Source organism: Danio rerio, chromosome 20, assembly GCF_052040795.2.
Source record: "Danio rerio strain M-AB ecotype USA chromosome 20, GRCz13ab, whole genome shotgun sequence".
Taxonomy (NCBI): Eukaryota; Metazoa; Chordata; class Actinopteri; order Cypriniformes; family Danionidae; genus Danio; species Danio rerio.
In genome coordinates this window covers 14,365,684-14,392,523 of record NC_141040.1, presented here as the reverse complement: position 1 = coordinate 14,392,523, position 26,840 = coordinate 14,365,684, and the positions used below count along the sequence as shown (strand labels likewise).

Below are 26,840 nucleotides of genomic sequence, written 5' to 3'. Positions count from 1 at the left end.
CGGTTGTCGACAATGTTGGTTTTCGCAGTCTCCTTAGCATGCTAGAACCAAGGTATGACATTCCCAGTCGATCCGACATCACAGACATAATGTAGCCGAAGGTGTACGATGAAGTGAAAAATCACATTAGGTCCATGGTGCATGATAATACAGCAATAAGCTTCACTACTGATATATGGACTACAGTTTCTGCCCAATGTCTCTCCTTAGTTTGACAGGTCAGTGGATAGACGAAATGTTAACGGTTCACCACATAGCGTTATAAGCGAAGTCATTTCGGGGATCTAACACCAGCCAAGCTATAGCTAATATATTCGAAGATATGCTACAGTCTTGGGGCATCTCAAAAAGTTGTCCATGTTGTGCTCTGAGACAATGCAAAAAACATGATTAAAGCCATGGTTGATGCTAGACTCCCTAGCCTGTCTTGTGCTGCTTATACTCTCCCGCTAGTGGTTCATGAGGGCCTTCTTTCACAGAGAAGTGTTGCTGGTGCTGTGGCTATTGGTCGCAGAATAATTTGATATTTTAAATGATCCCGCCTCAAAGACATTCACTTGCAGATCAATCAGCCCATAAAGCGCCTCAAACAAGATGTCCAAACTCGCTGGAATAGTACTTTTAACAGGTTCCAGTCCCTGGCCGAACAAAAACGGGTGCTTGGCATATATGCGTCTGAATACGAGCTCCCTGACAATCTCATGGCTAACCAGTGGACACTGCTAGAAAAGACTGCGACTGTTCTGGGTCCATTTGAGGAACTGACACAAAAAGTAAGCTCTTTGGATGCTATGGCAGCAGACGTGATTCCAGCGATCACTGTGTTGCTAAGATTTCTATCTTGAGAGACAGAGAAAGACCACAGCATCAAAACTATGAAGGGAACATTAGCCGTTGCAGTCAAGAAGCGATTTGGCGATATTGACGGAAATCGCCTCTACAGCATCGCAACTTTACTCAACCCGAAGGTAGGCCAATGTGTGTATGTGTGTTTGTGTTAGCACGCATGCGTATGTGTCCGCACGTGAGTGTGTTTGTGTGTGCGCGCGCTCACTCGCACTTGTTTTTACTAATGGTGAACGCTGAATACATTTTCATGCAAGTTACTTGGCTGGGGTGTTTTTGTGGCATTTCCAAAATGTGGAAAATGTCCAAAATTCCAAAATTATATGTTTTAGGTATAAAGGTGTTTTTTTCTCAAGCACCAACACTGCTGCAAATGCCAAGGAGTTGCTAATGATTGACCTGCAGGGGCTGACTTCAGAAGAGAAGAAGCAGCATAAACCACCTAGCAGAAAACAACGCAGGGATCAGGCCAGCAGCAGTTTAGACAATATATTTGATGAAATTGAAAATGAAAATTTCACTTTCTCAAAAAAACCATATCTAATTAAGAGGCCTCAACATTGTTGTTATCAGTGGTGTAAAGTAACTAATTAGAAATACTCAAGTTACTTTAATTGAGTAGTTTTTCTCAGAAATTGTAATTCACTAAGTAGTTTTAAAAATGTGTACTTTTACTTTTCCTTGAGTACATTTTTAGTGCAGTATCTGTACTTTTACTCTCACTAATTTCCTTCAACTTGCAGTCACTACTTTTTTTTTCTTCTTTATGTGATTTTGAAAAATTAGTCCTGTAATTCCTGTCCAATCAAATCATAGAAGGTAAATTGCATCATAATGAACTACTTCTAGACTTGTGCATATTACATTGCAGCAAACTTAAAGCATTAAGTGTCCAAGAAGATGTTCAAAATCTTTACACGCATTGACCCAGAGACTGTTTAGATCAGGGATGCCCAAGGCTTTTTCTCAATTCCAAAAACGCAGAGAACGGCTTTGCATTCTTGTGGAGACCGGTCTTGCCAGGTGTCCTCGGAAGAACGAACTCAGGAGACCACGAGGGCAGAGAACGCGTCCTTTAAAAAATGAGATGCTGCGTTCTTCTTGATGGTCACATGGCCTTCCCGCGTTTTAAATGGTAAATTATTTAAACATTACAGCAATCACACAACGATTTATTGTTTTCCCCCCTTTTCAAAATATATACTCTGCACAACATAAATAAAACTGATTTTAATAGGAATTTCAGCAAACAAACATCTTTTATGTGTTTATTCCTTTATTAAAATTAATTAATTCATTAATTCATTCATTCATTTTCTTGTCGGCTTAGTCCCTTTTGTCTTGAGTATTGGAACTGAACTTTGGCAGCTGATTATGACGTTACACAAGAACATGAGGACGCAAGACCGCTGAAGAACGCATATTGAGAAACAGCCACAGTCCTGGAGGGCTGATGTCCTGCAGATTTTAGCTCCAACTTGCCTCAACACACCTGCACGGATGTTTCTAGAAAGCCTAGTATGAGATTGATTAGCTAGCCCAGGTGCGTTTAATTGGGATGGGAACTAAACTTTCCTGGACACCGGCCCTCAAGGACAGAGTATGGGCACCCCTGGTTTAGATGCATGTCACTGATGGGAAGATGATGGATATTTACTGTATGATGACAGAAATGGCCTTAAACACTCAGCAAACACAAGACGTCAACATGATGTCAGATTGAAATTGTACCTCAATGTCGTGGAGACGCTGCATTTTCTTTGGAAATGAAAATCAGGTTTACATCAGAACTCAACGTCAGCCTAATGTCAATGTGCATTGTCCAACCTAAAACCAACCAAATATCAACTTCTAATGATGTTACAGCTTGACATTGTGTCAACGTTACCACTATGACATCTATCAGACGTTGAATTTTGGTTGCCATACCTGATGAATAAATATCAGTATTTGACGTCAACTGGATGTTGGTTTAGGATGTTGGCTTGACATTGGATTTTGGTCACTTTGTAACAACCTAAAATCAACCAAATATCAACGTCATTTGATGTCATTATTGGACATCAAAATAGCGTTGTCCTTAGACGCTGGCTAGACATTGAATTTTGGTCATCTGACATCACAACCTAAATCTAACCTAATATTAAAGTCTTATGACATTGTGTGCCTGCTGGGCAATAACTAAATGCACTACAGAATATTATGTTTACACACACACACATCCACAAATTACATGTAAATGCATCAACTTTTAACAGCATAATACTCACTACTCATGAGTACTTTTATAAGAGCTACTTTTTATTCCTACTTTGAGTAATATTTACAACAGGTACTTTTACTCTACTCACACTACATTTTTAGGCAAGTAATGGTACTTTTACTTAAGTATGCTTTTTCAATACTCTTTCCGCACTGGTTGTTATTAGTCATTTAACAACATAGTGTGTTGATTTGTTTAATAGTTGTAATAACGCACATTGTCTAAATGTTGTGTACTTGTTCATGAGTAATTATTCTGCTCACTTTTTGTTAAGTTTGGTGTGTCAATTCATCAATATTTGTTCGACTCGATCAATCTCAAGGATGCTTACTTTCATTTAAACATCTATCCAGCACAAAGGAAATATTTCAGGTTTTCCTTTCAGAACGAAGTGTTAGAATTTGTTACTCTTCCATTCATCCATTTGGGCTTCGTCTAGCTTCCAAGGTGTTCAGCAGATGCATGAAAGCAGCGCTCTCTCCGCTGAGACACAAGGGTCTACGCATATCTGCTTACCAGTACAATTATTCGATTTGTTCCTTTATTAAAATTAATTAATTAATTCATTCATTCATTTTCTTGTCGGCTTAGTCCCTTTATTAATCCGGGGTCACCACAGCGGAGTGAACCCCCAACTTATCCAGCAAGTTTTTACGCAGCGGATGCTCTTCCAGCCGCAACCCATCTCTGGAAAACATTCACACACACACTCATACACTACGGACAATTTAGCCTACCCAATTCACCTGTACTGCATGTCTTTGGAATGTGGGGGAAACCGGAGCACCCGGAAGAAACCCACGCAAATGCAGGGAAAACATGCAAACTCCACACAGAAATGCCAACTGAGCCAAGGCTCACATCCAGGAAGTTTCAGGCATTCTCTGTTCTTGCGATCTTGAGTATTGGAACTGAACTTTGGCAGCTGATGATGACGTTACACAAGAACATGAGGACGCAAGACCGCTGAAGAACGCATATTGAGAAACAGCCACAGTCCTGGAGGGCTGATGTCCTGCAGATTTTAGCTCCAACTTGCCTCAACACACCTGCACGGATGTTTCTAGAAAGCCTAGTATGAGATTGATTAGCTAGCCCAGGTGCGTTTAATTGGGATGGGAACTAAACTAAACACTAGCGCGCAGCGCGGGATGAAGATACTCTTTTGTCTCATCTCACAAAGCTGGGATTCAGAATGAACAACGCCAAGAGCCAGCTGATTTTGTCCCAGGAGATAGAGTATCTGGGCCTGGGTCTTGACTCTGTAACATACTGCGCCATCCTTTCGGAGAGAAGGATGGTGGCGTTTGGTCTATGCCTGACCCACTTTTGCAAAGGAAACCTGGTCTCGTTTAGAACCTGTCTCCATCTGATGGGCATGATGGCTTCCTCTGTCTATGATCCCGGTTTATTAAAGATAAGACATTTTTAGTATTAGATTACTGCGAAGCACCTGTGTCCACGACTGCCCGAACTTCACATAAACATGCTGGAGCTGATGGCAGTTTTTCTGGCTTTAAAACATTTTATCCCATTCTTGGAGGGTTTTCATGTTTTAGTCGGGATGACCAACACAACGCTGGTGAGTTACATCAACTGCCAAGTGGAAACAAGATCGTTACAGCTGCACAATCTACCAAGTAAGCAGATTGTCTGGAGCACCGCTCACTTGAGCTCACTGCGTGCCCTGCACGTCCCGGGAGTCAGAAATGTGGGGGCGGATCTTCTGTCAAGGGGCAACCTGACGTACAGGGAATGGGTTCTCTGCCTGCAGGTGTTGAATCAAATTTAGGAGATGTACAGCAAGGCTGCCATAGATCTCTTCAACTTGCGAGCAAACACAAAATGTCCACTGTATTTCTCTCTCGGTGACGAGGATGCACCGTTAGGTGTGGGTGCGCTAGCGCATCCGTGGCCAAACGTGCTGCTGTACGCGTTCCCACCATTGAGTCTAATTTCTCCCAACCTGGACAGAGTAAGAGAAAGCTGGCTATCTCTCCTTCTAATAACTCCTCGTTGGCCGGGCAGGCTGTGGTTGGCAGAGATCGCCGAGCTTCAGCAAGGAGAGCCCTGGCTGTTCCCGCTGCGACGGGACCTGCTGTCACAAGCGGGGGTGCAGATATTTCACTCTCACTCAGAACAAATAAACCTTTGGTTCTGGCCCATGAAGGGTTAAATCATGAAGGGGTAAATGTGCTCGTGCTTTCACGGTAGGTCATAAGCACTATCCAGAGCGCTAGGGCTCCTTCAATGCGCTTACTGTACGATCTAAAATGGCGTGTGTTTGAGGACTGGTGCACAAGTGAAGGGCTTATCTCCTTCCAGTGCTCGGTGAGGGATACTTAGAGCTTACTGGATAATGGAAGAAGGTTCTCTACCATTAAAGTTTACCTAGCTGCTATTTCCGCATGCCATGTAGGGTTCGAAGGGGTTTCAGCGGGACGGCACCACCTTATATGTCATTTTATGAAAGGAGTGAAGCGTGTGAGACCAGCAGTGAAACGGCTGATCCCATCATGGGATCTGTCTCGCGTTCTGGATGCTTTAACTCGGGCTCTATTCGAACCTCTGGAGGATATTTCCATTAAGCTCCTATCACTGAAGATGGCCTTACTACTCACTCTAGTCTCAGCTAAGAAAGTAAGCAAGCTGCATGCTTTGTCGGTGCATCAAGCGTGCATGGATTTTAGCCAGGATGATGACATTGTTACACTGCTACCAAACCCGGCATTCCTTCCTAAGGTCAGTGATTCAGCTTTTAACTGTTTTGCTTTGGAGTTGCATGCCTTTTATCCTCCTCCTCTTTTATCAGCAGAGAAGAGAAAGTTGCACATTTTGTGTCCCATACGGGAGTTAGGCCTTTACATAATAATGACACGATCGTTCAGGAAAGCAATCAGTTATTTGTGTCATGGGCCACTCGCTGTAAGGGCAAGGCTGTTTCATCTCAACAGCTCTTGCATTGGATGGTGGAGGTGTTTGAACTGGCCTATACATCTAGGGGTCTTCGTTACCCAAAGGGTTCATTCATTCATTTAATTTCTTGTCGGTTAAGTCCCTTTATTAATCCAGGGTCACCACAGCGGAATGAACCGCCAACTTATCTAGCAAGTTTTTTACGCAGCGGATGCCCTTCCAGCCACAACATATCTCAGGGAAACATACACACACACATACACACACTAATACACTATGGACAATTTAGCCTACGCAATTCACCTGTACCGCATGTCTTTGAACTGTTGACAAAACCGAAGCACCCGGAAGAAACCCACACAAAGTGAGAACATATAAACTGTGTGAGGCGACAGGACTACCTACTGCGCCACTACTTCGCCCTCCCCATAGGGTTTAAGATCTTATTCTTCAAGAGGTATTGTTACCTCAAGGGCTTAGTTCAGAGGGATTTCGGTAAGATATTTGTACAGAGGCAAGTTGGTCTTCCCCGTATACATTTATCAAGTTTTACTGCGTTGACATCACCGCATTATCATTGGCTCATTCAGTTCCTAATGTTTGCCCCTTATAAAAGGTTATCTTTCTATCGATTTTGTCCAGGGGCTTCGGAAAGAATGCGTTACAGGAGTGGTATATATAATTCTCATAGTGAAATACCAAGCAAAAGTTTGAAAGAGAACGTTAGGTTACTTGCGTAACCCCGATTTTCTGAGAACAGAGTAAGGAATCTCACCAGACTTCCTTTCACGCATTACACTCGGCAAGAGCATGCTTCGAATGCCTATTCGGGAAATCACAGCGGATAAAAATGGAGAGGGTGGGCTCCTAATCGCAAGCGTTGATTTGTCTGTCCTCAGGCGGAAGTGGTGTAATTGGTGCTCCATAGTCTGTCCCGTCTGAAGCGTTTCCCATAGTGAGATACCTCGCTCTGTTCTCAGAGAACCGGGGTTATGCAAGTAACCTAATGTTTTGAACTCAATGTTGATGGTAATGGGTTATTTAAATACCTCATAACTTCAACTTAAATAGAGTAAGTTCACAGTACTCGTATAGAATTTTTTTTTAGTTCAAATAGTTTGTAGCACTTGGTTACCTCAAACGGTTTGATATCTCTTAACGTATTGGATTTTACAGTACTCAGTTGGTTTAAGTTCTCTTCATTTAATGGGTTTTACTGTGCTCAAATAGCTTTTTTTACTAAAATGGATTAAGTTTACAGTAATCATTAGGATTAGTTTTTGAACGTAAATGGTTTGTTGCAATCGGTTTCCTCAAATGGTTTGAGTTACCTTAACTTTTTTGTTTTACAGTGTAAGAATCATTAGATGATAATCTACTTTTGTCAAATTTCATAAAATACACAACATATTTAATATTTCTTTTTCCATTGTTTTTTATTTATTTATTTTTATTATGATTTTGTTGTTCACAAAGATTAAGACTGTAGTTTAAGTTCACAGCATTGTACTTTTGTCTTGTCAGATTTCCTAATCATTTTTGCTTCAAACCAATCTCTGTAATGTTTTTCACAATATTCTTCATCTCTCAGCAACAAAACTCTCAAATAAAGGGTTTTGCCTCAAAGTAATCAAGTTATCAAAGTAATGTAATGATGAATTACCTTTAAAAACCCCTTTGTGACAAAAAAGGAAAAATACATTCAAAACCAAGACATCTAAAAAGTGGGCAGGCACTAATGCACTTATAACCGACAACCACATGACTTCCAGATGCATAAAAAAGTGAAAAATAAGGGAAAACAATGGTTGGAGCATGAATAAGAACCAATGATAAGAAATTCTAATACAACATGATGATGCAATCAGTAATTACAGGTTACACACACATGAATCTTCCAGCAGACATATTTATGGGCCTGTTGTAAATACTGTACTTCACATGTACCTTATCAGAAATGCAAAAAATATTACTTTAAAGACTGGATAGACTCATATAACATTCAGGTAAGCTTTATAATTACATATGTGTTTTATTTATAGTCTTTGGTTTTGGGGAATGTTACTTGTTTGGTTTTGGTCTTGCTTTGTATTATAACATCTTTTTTGAAAGTCACTTTTACACCAAAAATTAAATGTAAAGTGAAAACCAGCCTAAGTAATGTGAATCCACATCTGTACAGTTGAGGGCACAGCTGAAACAAACTTTTCGACCCCGAATTAATAAAGGTTAAAGACTAAGCCAAAAAGAAAACTAATGAATAGTTAGTTCTCCTAAAATAAAAATTCTCTTAATTATCAATCCTCATGTCAATCCAAACCTTTGAGACCATTGTTCATCTTCAAAACACAAATTAAGATAAGATATTTTAAATGAAATTCAAGAGCTTTCTCATTCTCCATAGACAGCGGTCCCATGGTGCAAAAAGCAGGCATCATATTGCATATGATAAACACACAACCTTATCAAATAAGGAAGATATTGTCAAAGTTTTTACAAACGTTTTATTTTTTTTTATCACTCAAATGTCTTCGTTGGAACTTGCATATGACTACAGCTAAATAACATGTTTGTTTTGACATGTTTTAGTTCCTTTTTGTGTTCTGAAGATAAACGAAGGAGGATTTGAACGACATACATACATACATATATATATATATATATATATATATATATATATATATTGTACCAACCAGTTTTAACGTATACCTACAGTAAGAATAATTTTAAGCTCATGGCACACATCTGCATTCTTTTATTTCTTTCAAATATTGTAATATGAGTGCAGTCAGTGAATAAAAAAGTGGAAGGGGGTAAGAAACTTTATCGCCGATACTCATTTTGGTAAAAAGATGTAACTCTAAATTAATCTGAAGTCTTCTTGGAACTTGACTACAGTTGAGTGACGTGGAAAGCTTTTGGTTCCTTTTCGGGAACTTTGCTGTCTATTGAGGATGAGAGAGCTCCCGGGTTTCATCTAAAATATTTAAAGGGATGGTCTACAACGATTTCATATTTCAAACTTTAGTTGTTGTGTAATGTAGCAGTGTGAACATAAACAACATATCTGCATGTAAAATGTTCATAGTTCAATGCAAAAGAAGACCTTGATGATATACAACTTATGATTTGCATGTCATCTTTTAATAACGGTCTTTTCATGAGCTGTGTACATGTTACATATAGCTGCCGCTTGCACGGCTGACAACATCGTGAGAATTAAATGAAAGAATATACAGCTCCTTTTGCGTTTAAATTGTGTAGATTCAATGGAAAATGCTGTTACCTGCAAACCCCGTCCCACAGACTTTATAGTGAGTGGCTTTAGTCATTTTCATAGCGGACTTTGGACATTGGAAGTCTTTTATCCTCTCTTGTAAATGGGGGATTAACATTAAGCACATGATCACTAATAAGATCTGCTATTATTAGTAACTGTAGGTAAATGTGTTATTTATTTGTTATTTTCATTCTCTCATCTTCATCTTCACATTTTCACAGTTGTAGCTCCTGTCCTAAAGGCAGAAGGCATTGACTGAGTGATTGACAGGAGATATTAACCAATCATTCATGTTCAGTTCTAGAGCAGTGAGCCATTAATAAGAGCACAAAGGCAGGGCAAGCGTTGCTGGCTTTTTTACTTCAGCAAGTTCACATAACAACTGTTTTAATCTGTTCCTGAGTGCTGCGCTTAGCGTTTTTAGGTGCAACGATACATTCTGCATAAATGTCTCCTAAATCTGCGCACGCGGTGTGGATTTTGCAGGGAAAACTATGAAAATGTATGAACTACAGTGAACTCCAACCAAACTCTCATCTCCTTCACCGGCTTTGGGAAAAAGCCATTAGAACAACACAGATCACTGTGCCTATTCATGACAGAGTCCTGCGGAAAAAATGGATTGACAGGTGGTCATTTGTTTGTAACTTTATTTATGGTTTGGTTATATGTAAAGCAAAGATCATCTGGGTCATGTAGTGAAAATGGTAGACTACAATTAATTAATTCATTATTAATGGCATCGTTCATCGCGATGTTTCACATTAGACATTGTACGATGCCAAATTGATCAACATCGCCCAACCCTAACACAGCAAGCATGATTTGACTAAACACAACTTCCAGAATCTCTCCTAGTTCAGTGCTGGATTCAGTTAAATCTCCTCAGAGAAGGAGCAGCTCCAACAAGCAGAGGCTGTGAACTCTAAGCCACAATCTATATGTGTTTTTATGTGTTAAAATTGATCATGACATGTACAATTTCTAGCGTTAACAGTCTGCTGTAGCAAAGATGTAAACAACGGGAAATGCTGTTTGGCACTGCTGACAATTTAGCTACAAATTCATATTTATTAGTCAAACCGCTGTGAAAACACACACCAGCATGTGCGTGTCTCTCTATGCGTGTGACTGCGTTCTACATCTCAGATAATGAACTCGCAAAAGATATGTTAATGATTCATATTACTTACACATGCATATTCCGAATATATGTAAAAATGTTGTGTAATGCATTGAGTAGAAAAAAATACAGGGGAACTCGCCTTACTCGTGTTGCAGCAGAAAAATCAATCAAGGCTCACACAGGTTGCATCCCACATCTTGTGCTTTATTCTTCAGTCAACAGTGATACTGTATATTACAGAAAATAACTTAATCCGAGCATCAGAGAAAAAGAGACATTGGTCCCGACATGCACTTCTCGTGTTACACGCGTCTACAGGCAATTCTCTCTCTCTCGCTCGCACGCACGCACGCACGCGCGCACGCGCACACGCGCACACACACACACACACACACACACACACACACATACACACACACACACACACACGCACACACACACACGCACACACACGCACACACGCAGACACTTGTCAGATTTTATTTTAGAAGGCAGGCATGAGGTTGACTGACTGTTGGAGCCAATCTGCAAATCACAGCATTCTATGATAGATGACCAATCAGTCACTTGAGGGCGGGCCTTGTTTTCACACCTCTAGTTTGGAAAAAGTCAGGAAAGTGGGTGTGTCTAGCTCTGTTTGGGTGGGAGTGTCGGGGGGAGGGAAAATGGGCAGGGTTTGAATAAAAATGGGAGTTGCCATTTGGGCACGCGCTGAGAACCGAGAAAAAACAAACACACACGCAGGGAAGAAAGACAGTGTGTTTAATGACAGTGAAATGTTTGATACCACACGTCGTATAAGAGAAAAAAGCCTCTGCATTTCTCTGTAACTCATATGCACTCAGTAGGTCAGAAAGCTGTGTGTGTGTAGACTATCCTGTCACAAAATGCAGCAAAAATTTAACACGACGGTCGGCAAAAGTTTGCTTACAGTGTTCACGTGTTTACACTCAGAGAGCAGCATTTACAGCGGATCTTTCAATATTGTAGTGATATTAACGTACTGTAAACTAAGTAACTTAGAAATCATTTTGACTAAGGTCTGTCTTTATACACTGAAAGAGTACTGCCGACCATACGAACTATAACTTTGCCATCTGAATGAAGAAAGAAAGGGCACTGATTGCACAAACTTACAGAATCTGTAGACAGGGCAATCAGCACATACTGGAGCATCAAATCCGGATCTCACTATTGATGTGAGAAATTTTTTTTCCTCTCACGTGGGTTAAGCAGCGCTCTCATGAAGAGAAAATGAAATAAAACCTTCACATGATGAAAGCAACACTGGCGACCCGTATCTCCAAACAGTTCTTATTCTTTTCCCACAACGTTTGGCAACACAACGTGTGTTGTCTCTCTGCCGTCTGAACACTGTTTCAGGTACAGTCTAAAAAAGCTAGCATGCATATTAATGAAGTTGCATGCAGCAACATACATAATGAGCGCTCTGATTGGTTTGAACCAAGCCTTACTCATGAATGAATGCAACACACTCAGAAACATAATACGGGACGCTGAGGTACAGACGTCCCGTCTGCAAGCTGGAATACACGCTAAGATCTCATGGCCGTGATGCAGCTTCAAAAATTAGTTTTAAACCGGAAGTACGAATTTGCTCAAAATAACGCAAAAACAACTAATTTTTACTTTTTAGTGAGATATATGTGTCCTAATAGTGTTTTTAGCAGTGTGGGACACATATACGACTGTCAAGTGTCAACATTTTAAAAAATGTGTTTTGGTGTTTCGTCACCCTTTAAGTGTTTAAAATATGATATCATAGTAGTGATGGGTCGTTCTTGAACAATTCGTTCATTTTGAACGAATCTTTAATATGACTTCTGAACTACAAGCCCTCTCAGGGAGTGATTTATTCATTCGCGCGTGCATACATTTGTGCAGGTGGTATCTTTTGAGTCGTTCATCGCGGAAAGGGAGAAGCCAATCATATGCGTTTAGAGACAGAAAAAGAATTGATCCGTTCATCTCTCAAGTCGTCTATCGGGTTTGAGTCATCCGTTCCCCACAGGCCAATCATATGCGTTTAGAGTCGGTAAAAGAATAGATCCATTCATCTATCGAGTCCTCTTTCGGGTTTGAGTCATTCTTTCCTCACAGGCCAATCATATGCGTTTAGAGCCGGAAAAATAATTGATCCGGTCACCTATCAAGTTCTTGGGTTTGAGTCATTCTGTCACATGATGAATGAAAGACTCGAAGACTCGAAAAGGTGAACTAATTATCATGGCTCCTATTGGCTCAGATTGTGTACTTTAATTAAGATTATATGTGACTGTCAGTGTAACGTGAACGAACCACTGACATTTGAAGGCATGAAGAGGTGAGCTAAGCAAAGAGACCACAATACCTTCATAGACAAAAGAGCGTGTAAACATTGAATTATTATTTTCTCCTTCTTATAGTATTCTATTTATGACTTATTTGTTGTGTAATCAACCTTTTGGGCTAGTTGTAGATGTGTTTGGAAGCAATTCTTTTGGAAAATTGAACCAAATAAACGAAATGACTCGATAAAAGTTTTGTTCATCTCGACGAACGAGACTCAAAGATCCGAGTCAATAAAATGATCTGAAATTCCAATCACTATATCATAGTGGAACACCCCTTTACGAGATTGGAACGAAGTAGGGGTAATAACAGACTTTTTGGGGGAGGGGGGTGTACCAACCCAATTAAGGTATAATTACAGTATGAATATATTTGTGCTCAATGCATACATTTGTATTCTACACTTGCTCACCATTTTTTTTTTTTTCAAATAGGATATATTTGCAGAAGTATTCGGATGGCCTTTTAATTTTGCAGTAACCAGGGTCAAGTGCTTCCGGTGAACAGATACAAAATCTGTGCATTTATAAGAACTGTTTTCTTTAAAAATCAAGGATCTTCACTGCCTAAATGCTATACGCTATAAAGCAGGTCTAAGAATATAGAAAAAGCACTGCATCAAATTATTTTTTTTTTTGTCTTTGAAATATGAACTAAGTTCATTTAGATAACTAAATGAACGCTTAAGTCTTTTTAACAGATTATATTTTAATTGCATTACAACATCAATGATGTAAAAGGAACCGTATAAAATTGAAGGAAAAAAAAAAGTCATATTTTAGTTCACCGTTGCTTATTTTGGTAATAAGTAACGCAAACCTTGGTTACTTGATTATGTAACTCAAGCTACCTGTAATGCCAAGATTGATTACTTTCAACATAAAAAAAAAAACTAACTAAAGTAATTTCTGGAAAATATGGTGGCTTTTATATAGTATAGTTGTACTTGAATTACTGTGTTGTGGTAATTCTAAAGTTTCTATTGAAACAGCAATACAGTAACATTAACAAACAAATTGTTACTGTACAAACCTTCTACAAATATAGTAACATTATATCATACTACAATACACCAGTATACCACATTATTTATTAGTATATCAGTTTGCTATAGATAAACACTATAATATATACCTGCAGTAAACATCCCGAATAAACTTTACTATAGTGTGGTTCAAAAACACTAGTGCTTCCTATAAACGACAGCACATTTTTATGAAGGGAACTTCCTTTATAGGAGCTCCTTTATATTTTAGACAGCTGCCCAGTGTTTAAGACGCAGCCCGCGAGTGTATATTTGCAGAGCTTTATCCTCTTACCTTTGAGCTGCGGGAGCGCCGAGATCTCTGGAGCCGCAGGCCTGCTGCTGTTGACCGCAAATTGAGACGAGCCCTGGCATACCCTCTGCCTTTGCGCCTTCCTCACAGACTTCCGCGTGAACCCGTCCACTTTCTCCGACGCAGAAATCGCCGACATTTCCAGAGCAGATCTAGCAAAAAAAAAAAAAAAAAAAAAAAAAAGCTGCGCCTACAGTGAACGAGTGTGCCCTAAATGTTCTCTAGACTTGAGTGCAGACATCCCATTGACTGTGCTATGCATTAAACTCACGAGACCCCATCTAATGTGACACTGTCAGCCCACTCGCGGAGGCTGCATGATGATCCACAGGTACCCTAAGATGACGTATAAACGTAGACGTTAGTTACTGACGTGCTTTTATCATGCTTAAATGTTTACAAAACCATATAACAATGTCGAGTACAAAAATGCAGTCGCGTTTATCCAAGGAGACACTCCATATGAGGAAAAGAGTTTAATGCGAATCCGCCGAGGGTAAAATTCCTCAGACCCGCTGAACTTCATTCAGCTGCTGTTGCGCCTCAATGGAGTCTAAAAATAAAACCCCGTGGCGCGTTTGAGTGACAGCATGTTCGTCCAACGAGCGCCAGCACAAACACCAAGCTCCGCCCACTGACCAATCAGATTCTTGTTTTAATGGTATTTAGGGAAACACACAAATAAAAAGATACTGTATCCTTGAACTCGCATGAAAACATGCAACAAAACTTCAACAAACGTTCAACCACTCAAAAAAAAAAAAATAATAAAATAAATAAATAAAATTATAAAATAAAACAAACATACAGGAAAAACAACGTCCACAATTAAACATTTTAAAGAGAAACACTGTGAGAGTTAGTTGAACTTGGAGCCTTGTCAAAGGAGAAAGGGACAATCCTCAAATTGAGAAATAAAACAAACGCATAATCAATATTCGTAGTTAGAACGCAAATAAATGTAACTTTTTTATGAGAATAATTTAAACGATCACATTTTTACAGAAAATGTTTAAAACAACTTCCTTTTTTGTTTATAAAAAATGTCTAATATACGTCTAGACAGTGGTCTTAGCTGAAACAAGGCTACATTTGGGCTGTCAGTGAAAATCTAATGGATGTCTAAGAATATGCCAAAACTAGACTAGTTATTACATAAACAGAAATTAATACACACATAGTCTAATCTGTCTATTTGACGACTATAGTTTTGGGCTATTATATTAGATTAATCTATTAGATTTTCAATGACAGCCCAAGTTTAGGCTTGTTTTAGCCAATCCTTCAACGTTTTGATACCTAACAGACATCTAAAATTGTTTGCTAGGCCATGTCTAGGTGAACAAGGCATATTTCTATAGCTAAAATTAAGTTTCTGTATGCAAAAAGCATATCTGACCCACCATGCTGAAGATATAGTGAAAATAAAACAAAATAACAAGCAGGATGAAAACTTTGAGGCAGATCTTTCTAGTTAAGTGACATTCTAGCTATTCACACAAACTTACAAAAAGAAAAAAAGGCTGTGCTATAATGTAAAAGGTATTTAAATCATTACAAAAAAAAAAAAAAACCCTACTGCATTATAGAGATTCAATACGTAAAAAGCAGTGGGCTAATTGGAAATGGATTAGTTATGTAAAGTGCTGCTTTACAATCAATAGAGAACTGAAAATGTGACCCACGTTTAAGGACAATCTCAAATAAAGGGCATTACACATTTGGAAATAAGTATTAGAATTGGAATAAAAAATAAAGTATGATATAACACTGATTATAACACCCAAATATAATTTAATATAGTTTAAAAAGCATGTTAAATGGAGCAAAGTGTTTCAAACTGTCTGACAGACATGAAGGTATCAGAGAAACTTTAGAATTCAACTGTGGTGTCAAATGACTGTAAATGATCATACATTTGACCCTTTTCTAGAAAAATATTTTTACACATTTAAAAATAAATGCACAACTAGATAAAAAAATACACATTACATACATAAATACAGGCAGAATCTGCAAATCTTTTCTAGGTTTGGTTTGAAGCTCAGTTACAAGAAAAGCTGAAACTGAATTTAAACCATAAATGTGTAGAATGAAAGACACTTGTAATCTCTTTAAACATGCACGCACACAGGCATGCAGGCATGCACCCATGCACGTCAGTCTTGGGTTCTTTTCATAAAGTAGCTTGAGATTTTTTTCATAGGTTTGGAAGGTGATGCTTTCTTGTTTGTTGGTGGAGAGAAAACTTTCATGGGACGAGGTGAGACTGCTGCCTAGAGAGAAGAATATAAACAAATTAATACTGAAAATGTATTTCAAGAATCAGAAGCTTTTTTATATAATATGCATTTTTTAAAAGATGCATACCAAGGCATTTCCCTTAACCCTTCCATTGTGAAAAATGAACACAAAAAGAAAACTTAAAATTTTTTTTATTCCTAAAACGCAAAAGCTGATTTATCAGCAGCAATTACTTTAGTGTTTTGCAACACATTATATTTCCGAAATTTTTAAAACATGATTTAATGATGAAGACAGATTTCTTAGTGTTAATATTGTGTTTACATTGTGGAAACTCTAATACTAGAATTTAAAGAGTCTTTAATGATCAAGTAAAAAAAAAAAAAAAAAAAAAAAAATCTTTTGAAATATAAATTTAAAAACTCTATTCTTAACTGTGAGGTGTTATGGTATTTGAATGAAAAACGTACTGAAGAGTTTAGTTTCCAAAACTGCATATCCATATAATTTGACTTTTTTTTTTTTTTTTTACCAAAACTAAAACACACAGCCACTTGCAAATATCAGCCTGAAAAAAAATAATAAAAAAATTAAAACATTCAGAACATCACAAGAAGTTTTGGTGGAGAAAAGCAGACATTATCACTGTTTGCACTGACTCAGTCCCGCTTGTCACCAAGGTAGGCAACATACAAACACACGAATAAACGCAATGAAAACAATAGTATGTTGTACAGTTGACGGTTCACTGCCGCTATTTGGTTCTATTGCAGTCATATCAGTAAACGGTACGAGAGTTTGCACAAACCATACTTAAGACCACCTCAGACTCGGGTACGATTTGTGGGTGCACACCCGAGTTCAGAAGACACATTCACACTAGCTAAACGCACTGTACTTTGACGCCAAATAAACCAGAGTGCAGTCCAAAGTGTTGAAAGCACAGTTAGATTTGTTTTATTGGCCTAATTTTTCTTAATTTAAACAAATCATTATTATTTTTTAAATTCCATGATTGATCTTTTAGTCTGCAGTTTTAGTTGATGCAGAAACAAAACTTGATATATTAATAAACACTTTTTTATTTGCAACGTTTAATAGGTCTAAATCTTCAAACTTTGTCCTCTTTATTAGGCAAAAAACAAACATATTTGAGGCCACTGAAAAAGCGGACAATTGATTATATTAAAAAACATCAAATCATTGTTGTTATAACTGTTAATAAAAATAAGGGGAAACATTGTTAGTTGACAAGCTTTTTCCTGACACTAATGCTGTGGTCACGCTACATTTTTGCCCCATAGAATTTTAATTCATAGGTACGAAAATGTGCTAGGCAGGAAACGCAAGTTTGTCCTGTTAGTAGTTTCGCAAGTTACTGCATTCCAAAGTTCAATTTTGGTGAACTCTGGCCTGTAAATGCGAGAGACCAACAGAAGTTCAAGACATGACCTCTCTGTACAGAAATGTAAAATATGGAACAATAAATACTTTTTAGTGAGGTCGCATCATCTAGTTTTATACCGCCTTTTTTCGCAGCACCAAACAACTATTTTGCATGCTCAAAATCTACTGTGCCCATGGCTCAAGACAGGATGACATGGATATCATTAGATACTAAAGAGGGCTTAGTTTTCAGTTAGGTTATATCTATTTCACACAATATGACTTTAAGCATCAGCAGTTTGCAGTGGCTGCCGCTCATCACTACATCTGACCCAATTTGAGATCGAGTCAGCTAACTGTTCTGGAATATTTATCATGCTATACATTGGATTTTCATCTGTAAGGTGGCAGTGATTTGCAATCAAGCCTCTTTGATGCATCATTCAATATAGAGCTGCCAATTAATCAAAAAAAGATCACAATCTTGATTCTACGCTAAACGCATAATTTTTAATTCAGGTTTTTATACAATTCAGCCAATTATATTTTCAAAGTCAGGAAAGAGGTGTAAACAACTATAGTGAGATGCGATCCAGCGGTACATCTCTGAAGAGCGAGGAGGGATTTGGGGGGCCCCTTTCTGGTTTCAATAACACCACTTTAGACAGCTACCTAATTTTCCTCTGTGGTTTCCCATCCAGATACTGACAAGGCTTAGTCCTGCTTTGCTTTAGTGAGTAACCAGTCTTGGGCTGTAGGGTGATATGACTTTGATGGGAAATAGCACCATTAAAAAATCATCCTGGTATGCAAAAGCCTTTAGTTTTGTTAACAAAATGATTACTGTAAAGTAGGGCTTAACAACGAATCAACAAATAAATCAAATTAGCATATTTGTAAGTTGTAACTTTCTTGCACATCATATGAGAAAAGTACAGTAATGTGATCAACAGTACATTTCCTCCAGAACACCAGAGGTAGGTATGTATGTAGGTAGTAGGGTTGGGCCGATAGATGATGTTATTATCCATCGCTGATGGCTAATAGACGACACAATGCTGAGCTGGCATCGCCGATCCTCCGCCTCGCCCCTGCCGCAAACCCGCTCGGTAAAAATACACACTTAGGCCCCGTTTACACTAATATTGTTAAAATGGCATTTTAGAACAAAAATAATCCACATCCACACCGTGTTTTACCTAGCATTTCTGAACAGCCCTCCATCAGCTGAAAACGCACATCACGTGACCACAGACAGACAGACAGACAGACAGACAGACAGACAGACAGACAGACAGACAGACAGACAGACAGACAGACAGACACACAGACAGACAGACAGACAGACAGACAGACAGACAGACAGACAGACAGACAGACAGACAGACAGACAGACAGACACACACACACACACACACACACACACACACACACACACACACACACACACACACACACACACACACACACACACACACACACACACACACACACACACACACACACACACACACACACACACACACACACACACACACACACACACACACACACACACACACACAGTCATGCGCTCCTCTGAGCTCCAGAGCAGTGCACGTCGTACAATTTATCAAGGATGTACGGCTGGATCACGTCTCACTAAATTTGTTATTGTGATATTCAGACATCCCCAGTCTCCCAGAAGTTCAGAGTTTCTCTATTCATTTGCAGGACTCATAATGCACCTTTCAGACGCGTTGCGCACACTCTATCAAATAACGTGCGAACTTTATTCTGTGAAAGAAGACAATTTCACAGAAGGACTCAATTTAAATGCTATTATACAGAAGCTATGAAGTGAGTGGAGTAAAGAAACATCATTGTATGCGGTATTTGCATTTGCATGCGGTATGGAATTTAAGTTTTATAAATGGCAATATTAACTACAAAGTGTTGTAGTTCACAGAGAAGCTACACAAATGGAGGTCAATATCGTAGCATGACTATTTGCGATTTGACTTTTGCATGCAATATTTTCGCACTAGTAAACGCTGCTCTAGCTGAACACAGGTGCTGGAGATTCACAGCTGATAATAGAGCCAGCTTTACTGACAAATGTGCACAACAATCGTATGCAATTTATTAATAAGCAGTAGTATAAAGCATAAAATGAAAGTATTTATATGTACTCACTGGAGATTCTAGTGTTCTTGTATCCTGCTGACTGCTGCCACTGCTGGGGCTCTTAGGCTGAGCCGACCCTTTAAACTTCTGGCTGATCACAGAAAGCCAATCAGTCCTCCTGGGAGAGCTGTTCTCCTTCCCAGAGGCCTCTGCACCATCCGAGCCTAGCCTCTTCTCACTTTCCAAACCAAACGAGTCCTCTTTCTTGAGTGTGCTTACTGAACTCCTACTCCTCTTGACATTGGGATAAAGTTCAGACACACCGTCGATCTCCTCTCCCAAACCAGAGCTGGCAGAATCGCCCGTCTCCAGTCGGCGTTTGACACGGTGTTCGAAGGACAGACCCTGGAGAACAGGTGTGAGGGCTTTTCGAACAGGAGATTTGCTGCTGCGGCTGATCCATTGTTGAAGGGATGATGGCATTTTGGGGCTGGTGAGCTTGGCTGGAGGTGCAGAAGAGGTGTTTGATGGGAGGGGTAAAGCGGCACCTGTAGGGGCACAGGTGGCAGGCTGGGGTGAAGCCAGCGAAACAGACCTCACCGATCCAGGATTTTTGGATGGAGTGAGCTCAACTGGGCTGTGATGGCCTGGGGAAACAAAGGACTCATTAACACCAATTTAACAAGAAATAAGAGAATATTGGTGATTGTGTGTTTATAAATTGTTTTAGGATTCAGTCAAGTTGGTGATTAAGATTTTACATTTAGCTTACAATTGAAGAAACATCCTGCGATATAACAAGAGAAAATACACACAAGTGCTAATTATACAAAGGAATGATTAGCACTCAGAGATTAAGTGCTTGAGTAAGTAAGGGAGAGTTTTTTTATAAGCGTTTCTGCACACTGTTTTTATTTTATTATTAAGAGATTGAAAGAGTCTTGTGCAAAACTGGTGCAGGTGTCAGAGATGAAAGTGTTCTCTACAGGTGGTTTGTCAAGCCCACTCACCTGTGTTAGGCTCAGTTTTTTTGTAGAAAGATTTTTTTGTTTACTAATGCAACTTTTACTTGTTCAAAAGGAGTGCTAAAATGCTTAATGTCTTTTTTCTATTTTCTTTATCAATGATATAAAGCTAGAAGGATTAGAGGCCTCGTAAAAAACAAATTATAGTCCTTAATTTAAGGAGAAATAATGTCATACATAGTAAAGTACTGTTTATATTTGTTTAATTTAAAATTAAGTGTGACTTTCAAACATATATTCATAATACCTGTTTAGAGCTGGGCAATTAAACAAAAACTCATCGAAATAATCAACATTCAGAACCTGTTTTCAATCTATAGGCTTTTCAATCTTTTTCAATTACTTTCCCTTCCGCATGTGGAGTCACGTGAACCTCCTATGTTAAGCCTTTATTTATACTTTTGTGGCCACTTTTTAACCACATTTAATCTCTGATTAAGTAGGACGATGGACCTATTCTTTAGTCTTACTTTTCACTACATTAATTATGATTGTAAGCTGCGCCAGAGATGCTTTGAAATGGCATATTTTCCATTACATTTAAATTATAATTTATATTAAAATTGTTTATAGAAGTTGCAAGAAATGCACTGCATAAAATATTATTTACAGGATATACAATATTTATTTTTTTTTAAAAGAGATACTGCTAATTTTCTACTTTTAGTATGAAAAAACACTGAAAATAAAATCTATATTAAAAGTTAGTTATTTTCACTTTTTTATAAGAAAAAAGTAACTGTTGGTTTTAGGCAATGTGTGTTCTAATTTCAGTCGTTTAGCATTGATGTTCAATAAATAATTATACAGAGACGGTGTGGTGGCTCAGTGATTAGCACTGTCGCCTTACAGCAAGAAGATTGCCTTCTATTATTTTAAAATCAATAATGCAACCTTTACTCAAAAATCTTTCACTGGTAATATGCAAGCATAATTACTGAACAAAACTTGTCAGTAGGGCTGAGCGATATGGCAAAAACAAAAAAAAACAAAAAATCTTAATTTTTTTAATAAAGTTTGACCGATTCACGATTTCAATTTTTTTTTTATTGTGTAACTAGTCAACTTAAAACATTATAACAACATGACTGAAGAAACATTGTCTTTATAAGTAACTTGAAAATCCATCCCATTAAAGAACATTGTATTTTTAATGGCCATGCCATACATAAATTGGTCAACAAGGTGTAAATAAATGTAAAACAAATTCACGAGTTAAATATTGTTGCAGAAGATTTAAATAAAAAATGTGTAAATATTGCAGTTGCAGGAATACAAAGGTATTATTTGCAAGTTTTGTTGAGCCTAGGAAAGATTGGCTGTCAGCTCGACTTTGACTTTTTGCTTCTGATTGAATGACAGGTTGTAATGCTGCTGCCTTTTTCTTAAAAAGATACAGTGGAAGTAAAGGACTGAACTGTAAAGCCTAATTTAACCCAATGTGTGAAGTTGTGAACGTATAGCAGGAGCAAATAAAAAGCACCAGATGTGTGTCTAATATAAAATAATATATTTAATCTATTTTTTCCCCCCTTTTAAATATCGATCATTTGATGCGCTTTGTACCACTCTCTGTATTATGCTGCCTGATCTGTCTGGTTTTCAACTAGGTCCACTAAATGGCGTCATGAGGGCGGGTACTTTCACTTTTACTGCTACGGCTGCTCACCTCTGCTCGTGTTCAAACCAAACTAAGATCAGCGCGGTTTGAACTAAGATCGGCACAGTTTTTTACATAGCTGGTTTTTACATCCTTCATACATGTTGGGAGATTGAGTTTAACGACTTGATGAGGGAATGTCTTAGCAATCCACACAGACGTGACTAAGTAAAGCGTGATGTCATGTAGGATTACACTTGTTGCACTAGTCTGAATGTAAATCCCCTCTTCAGGAAGTGCTGGAGAAGCGTGAGAGAGTGGACCAGAGCATGTTTCATGCAAAGGTATTAATAAAAGAAAAATACACAACTGAAGACACTTAAATGCTTGTATTCGTTGTATTTGCACTAACTCTGCGATGCTTGCCCACAACTTCATGCTTTAGGTTGAATTAGGCTGTCCAGTCCATCACTACCATGAGTGAAATTCAGACAGACAGACAGTCAAGCAGGTTGCACACCAGAAGCGACGCGACACGGCGCGCACATGACAGTTTAAAGTATCACACACAAGACGCGCACATTTGCATGATACTTAACATGAAACTAATCAGATGGCGATCTGTGGCACGGCTAAAATATGAACTGCGTCCTGAATCGTGGCTGGGCGGCGCCGGTTTGTTTATAGAAACTTATGTTTAGAATTCTAAAATCCATGGCGCTGCGCGGCGCTTCTGGTGTGCGACCTGCTTCATACAGAAAGTGAACCAAAGCGCATTGGTGCCATTATGATGTATCAAATATTTTTATATAAAAAAACAAAAAAAAACAAAAAATATTAAAATAATTCGATTTTTCAATTTAATATAAAATTAAATCGTCGTCAAAACGTAAATTCAAATTAATCAAAAAAAAAAAATAAAAAAAATAAAAAGAAAATTAAAGCCCAGGTTTACTTTTCAGTGAACTATGTGGCCTAAAAAATAAAATGAATAAAATTGTCATTCATTAACCATAATTAAATTATAAAGTCTAATTAATCGATAATTTGAATTTAGGCCAAATCGTCCAGCACTACCTATTTTTTAACTTCAGAGTTTAAGCAATTACTTTTGTGAATCAATTAAAAGTATCTATATATCTATATATATATCTATATATATATATATATATATATATATATATATATATATATATATATATATATATATATATACATATATATATCTATATATATACATATATACATATATATATATATATATATATATATATATATATATATATATATACATATATATATCTATATATATACATATATACATATATATATATATATACATATATACATATACATATATATATATATATATATATATATATATATATATATATATATATATATATATATATATATATATATATATATATATATATATACATATATATATATATATATATATATATATATATATATATATATATATATATATCTATCTATATATATATATATATATATATATATATATATATTAAAACTATAACTCTCACCAACTGTATTTGTAGGAAATGTATTTAATTTTCATTTAAATTGAGGAAGACTATCTCTGTAGAGATCTATAGAAATTAAATAATCTCTATACATACCTCTGTAGAAAAACAATGTTTTTAGCAAATTAAATAAACAATTAAATCATATTTATACTGTATTTGCATTGAATGATTCATATTAGGATCAGTTTTTACTATTTAATTTTTTGCCGTCAATAAATATATTAAATAGTAACATTTTTGTAATAAAAATATGAAATTAATACTATCCCAATAAAATGATGATTGGTGCAAAATACATTTATAATTTTATAAAAGCTCTCTATTTCAAACAAATGCCTTTTTAAAATTTGTTCAAAGAATCCAGATCCCTTTCACAAACAAGCAGCACAAACAAGCAGCAAATTAATATTAACATCAATAGTAAATCATTAGCAATAACGACTAAAGCAGCAAGTTGACATATAAGCATGATTGCTAAAGGATTGTGTGACACTAAAAACTACGGCAGTGAAGCTGAACATTCAGCACACAGGAATGTGATCTTTAAAATACAAAAACACTAAACCAGATTTTAAAGAGAAGAGAACTCTACCAGGTGTTCTGTTTGGTGACTGGACTTTACGAATCGTCCAGCCTACAAGGTTTCCATCTTGGATTGTTGAGTTTTCTCCTTCTGGTTTGCGGTTAAGACGCCAGATCCTAACAGTGTTATCATCAGAGCAGGATGCAATCTGCAGGAAGAGTTATGAGTTTTAAACTAATATAAGCCTTTAGAGGCTGTGCACAATTCTTAACCAGTATTTATTTGTTTGCCGCAATTACAGATACTAGCCTTGGTGAAATCGGTAGGACACCAGGCCACGGATGTGACCTCTTGGCTGTGGCCCTGAAGCATCATGGGAGCTTGTTTTGGATCTGAAATCTGGATCAAAAGTAAACAAAATCATGTGTCACCGTTGCTACATAACTTCTGATCTTCTACTTTTACATCTAGATCTGGGGCTGTATGTTACTGGAGGGATGGGGAGCTTACTTTGTAACAAAATCAAATGAATCATTTGAATAGCTCTTCTTGAAAATGTATATATATATTTTTGAGAAATATATTTGAGAATGAGGGAATTTTGCGGGTGAGTGCATGGAGAACTCCTGACCTTCCATATGTAAACGTTATGATCACTGGATCCACTAGCCAGGAACTGGTCATCTGGACTCACAGTGGACTTCACGTAAAATGAGGAGTTACTGTGACCACTGAACACAGCGACTGTGAAAAAGAGAATTAGTTCAGAAACATGCTTCACCTACATAATTCAATTATTTTGGGGATTTTTTATACCAACGAAACAATAGAAGTAAAAAAAAAAAAAAAAAAAACAGTCTTAAGTGCATAATAAATTAAAGTTATCATATTTTGAAAAAAGAAATCAATTCCGACCTGCTGAAATTAGTGCTTTTATATTGTACTCTTTAGACTTTGAGAAATTCTATGTTTGCTCACACATCATTAAAACAACTATGATATCATCATAACACTATCCCACACTCCAGATAAAAACTGATTAGTTAAAAAAATAAAAAATAACAATTTACACTTAAAAACAAACAAACTGAACACTTATTACAATTCATATGTACCTGGAGTGGTTTTCAGCCCACTGATATTAAACATGTAGATATTGTCATCTGTGCAGTTAGAGAAGAGTCTAGATCCAGTGTAGTCCAGTGAAAGACCAGAATAACCTGCAGAAGAAAAACAGGATCATGAAAAGGAAAATTAGCAATAATACTACAGAGAGAGATTATTGCCATCTCAGCTTCTCTGGCTATGTCATAGCAAAAAATAGATACAATTTATGACATTTTATAGAAATCACTTTTCTATAATAAAAAAACAATAAAAAGATAAGAGTTCCAATAAATAAAAAAAAATATTAATTAAATAAATAAAACAATATAAGATTTTTATTTGATAATATGAATTCTCATTAGTAACAGTGGGCTATGAGATGTGTACCTAGTTTGCGCGTGCAGGACCCTGGGTAAGGATAGGCCTGTAGAGGCAGGGGGTTCTGGTGGTATGCAGTATAGTTCCTCCGCAAATCCCACATTTTAATGATCCTAAGACAAGGTCAGAATGTTATTACCCATTTTCAAGAGCGGTACAGTTTAGCACAATACAGGATGCATTTCTACAGCTAGACTAACACACAGATCATAACACCTTTTGGTACCCTTTCGTAAAAAGGGAAAAAAAGGACCATCTTAACTTCTGTATCATGATGACTTTAATATAATGACAGAGTGAAACAATGAACTATGGCCAACTCAAACATAGCTTGTGCCATTTTTATAAAAAAAAGTAGTCACATGCCAATAATTTATAAGACAAGCAATTAGATTGTGATTTATATACAGCTATGGTAAGAAATAAGAGACCACCTGGAAATACTCAGTTTATGTGAAACTACCAGATTTGTTATGCAAGGTTTTGCATTAAATCAAATCACTTTTATTGTCACATCATCAGCAGCACGTGTGCTATGATGAGTGAAAAGGTGCTGGCCCCAGACAGTACACAATACAGTGCAAATTCAACGATAGTGCAATTAACAGACAGTGCAAAAAAAAATTACAGTGCAAAAGACAGACAGTGCAAATACACAAAAGTGCTAAATTCAACAGCATGCTCCTCAAAAAAAAAAAAAAAAATTAATAAATTAATTTGTTATACCGATATGTACAATGAATAGGTGTTCACATAGTTGTATTCAGTATTGTTTCAAGTATGGATTAGTTAAAGTGC

The 26,840-nt window shown here is 37.3% G+C and overlaps 2 protein-coding genes and 1 pseudogene across 6 annotated transcripts in view; 1 reads left to right on the top strand and 2 right to left on the bottom strand.

The window, feature by feature from the left end:
- ppp2r5a (protein phosphatase 2, regulatory subunit B', alpha isoform) overlaps positions 1-14,675 on the bottom strand; it is a 135,505-nt gene extending 120,830 nt beyond the window's left edge. Inside the window, exon 1 of the mRNA XM_087298061.1 lies at positions 14,103-14,675. Within this exon, the coding sequence (XP_087154187.1) occupies positions 14,103-14,259 (157 nt within the window). The 5' untranslated portion in view covers positions 14,260-14,675. The remainder of the gene's footprint in view (positions 1-14,102) is intronic.
- LOC147839114 (zinc finger BED domain-containing protein 4-like) lies at positions 284-5,013 on the top strand (annotated as a pseudogene). The gene is made up of 2 exons (XR_015518215.1): positions 284-982; positions 1,179-5,013. The product of XR_015518215.1 is annotated as a zinc finger BED domain-containing protein 4-like (transcript).
- Positions 14,676-15,894: 1,219 nt separating the features above from the next.
- dtl (denticleless E3 ubiquitin protein ligase adapter) overlaps positions 15,895-26,840 on the bottom strand; it is a 33,092-nt gene continuing 22,146 nt past the window's right edge. For 2 of the 4 annotated variants that reach the window (XM_087296313.1, XM_087296312.1), the window contains exons 9-15: positions 26,052-26,155; positions 25,673-25,777; positions 25,189-25,301; positions 24,867-24,956; positions 24,627-24,765; positions 19,926-20,503; positions 15,895-16,396 (exon numbers count right to left, since the gene is read on the bottom strand). In XM_087296313.1, coding sequence (XP_087152439.1) covers positions 16,280-16,396; positions 19,926-20,503; positions 24,627-24,765; positions 24,867-24,956; positions 25,189-25,301; positions 25,673-25,777; positions 26,052-26,155 — 1,246 coding nt within the window. In that variant the 3' untranslated portion in view covers positions 15,895-16,279. 4 annotated transcript variants of the gene reach the window in all.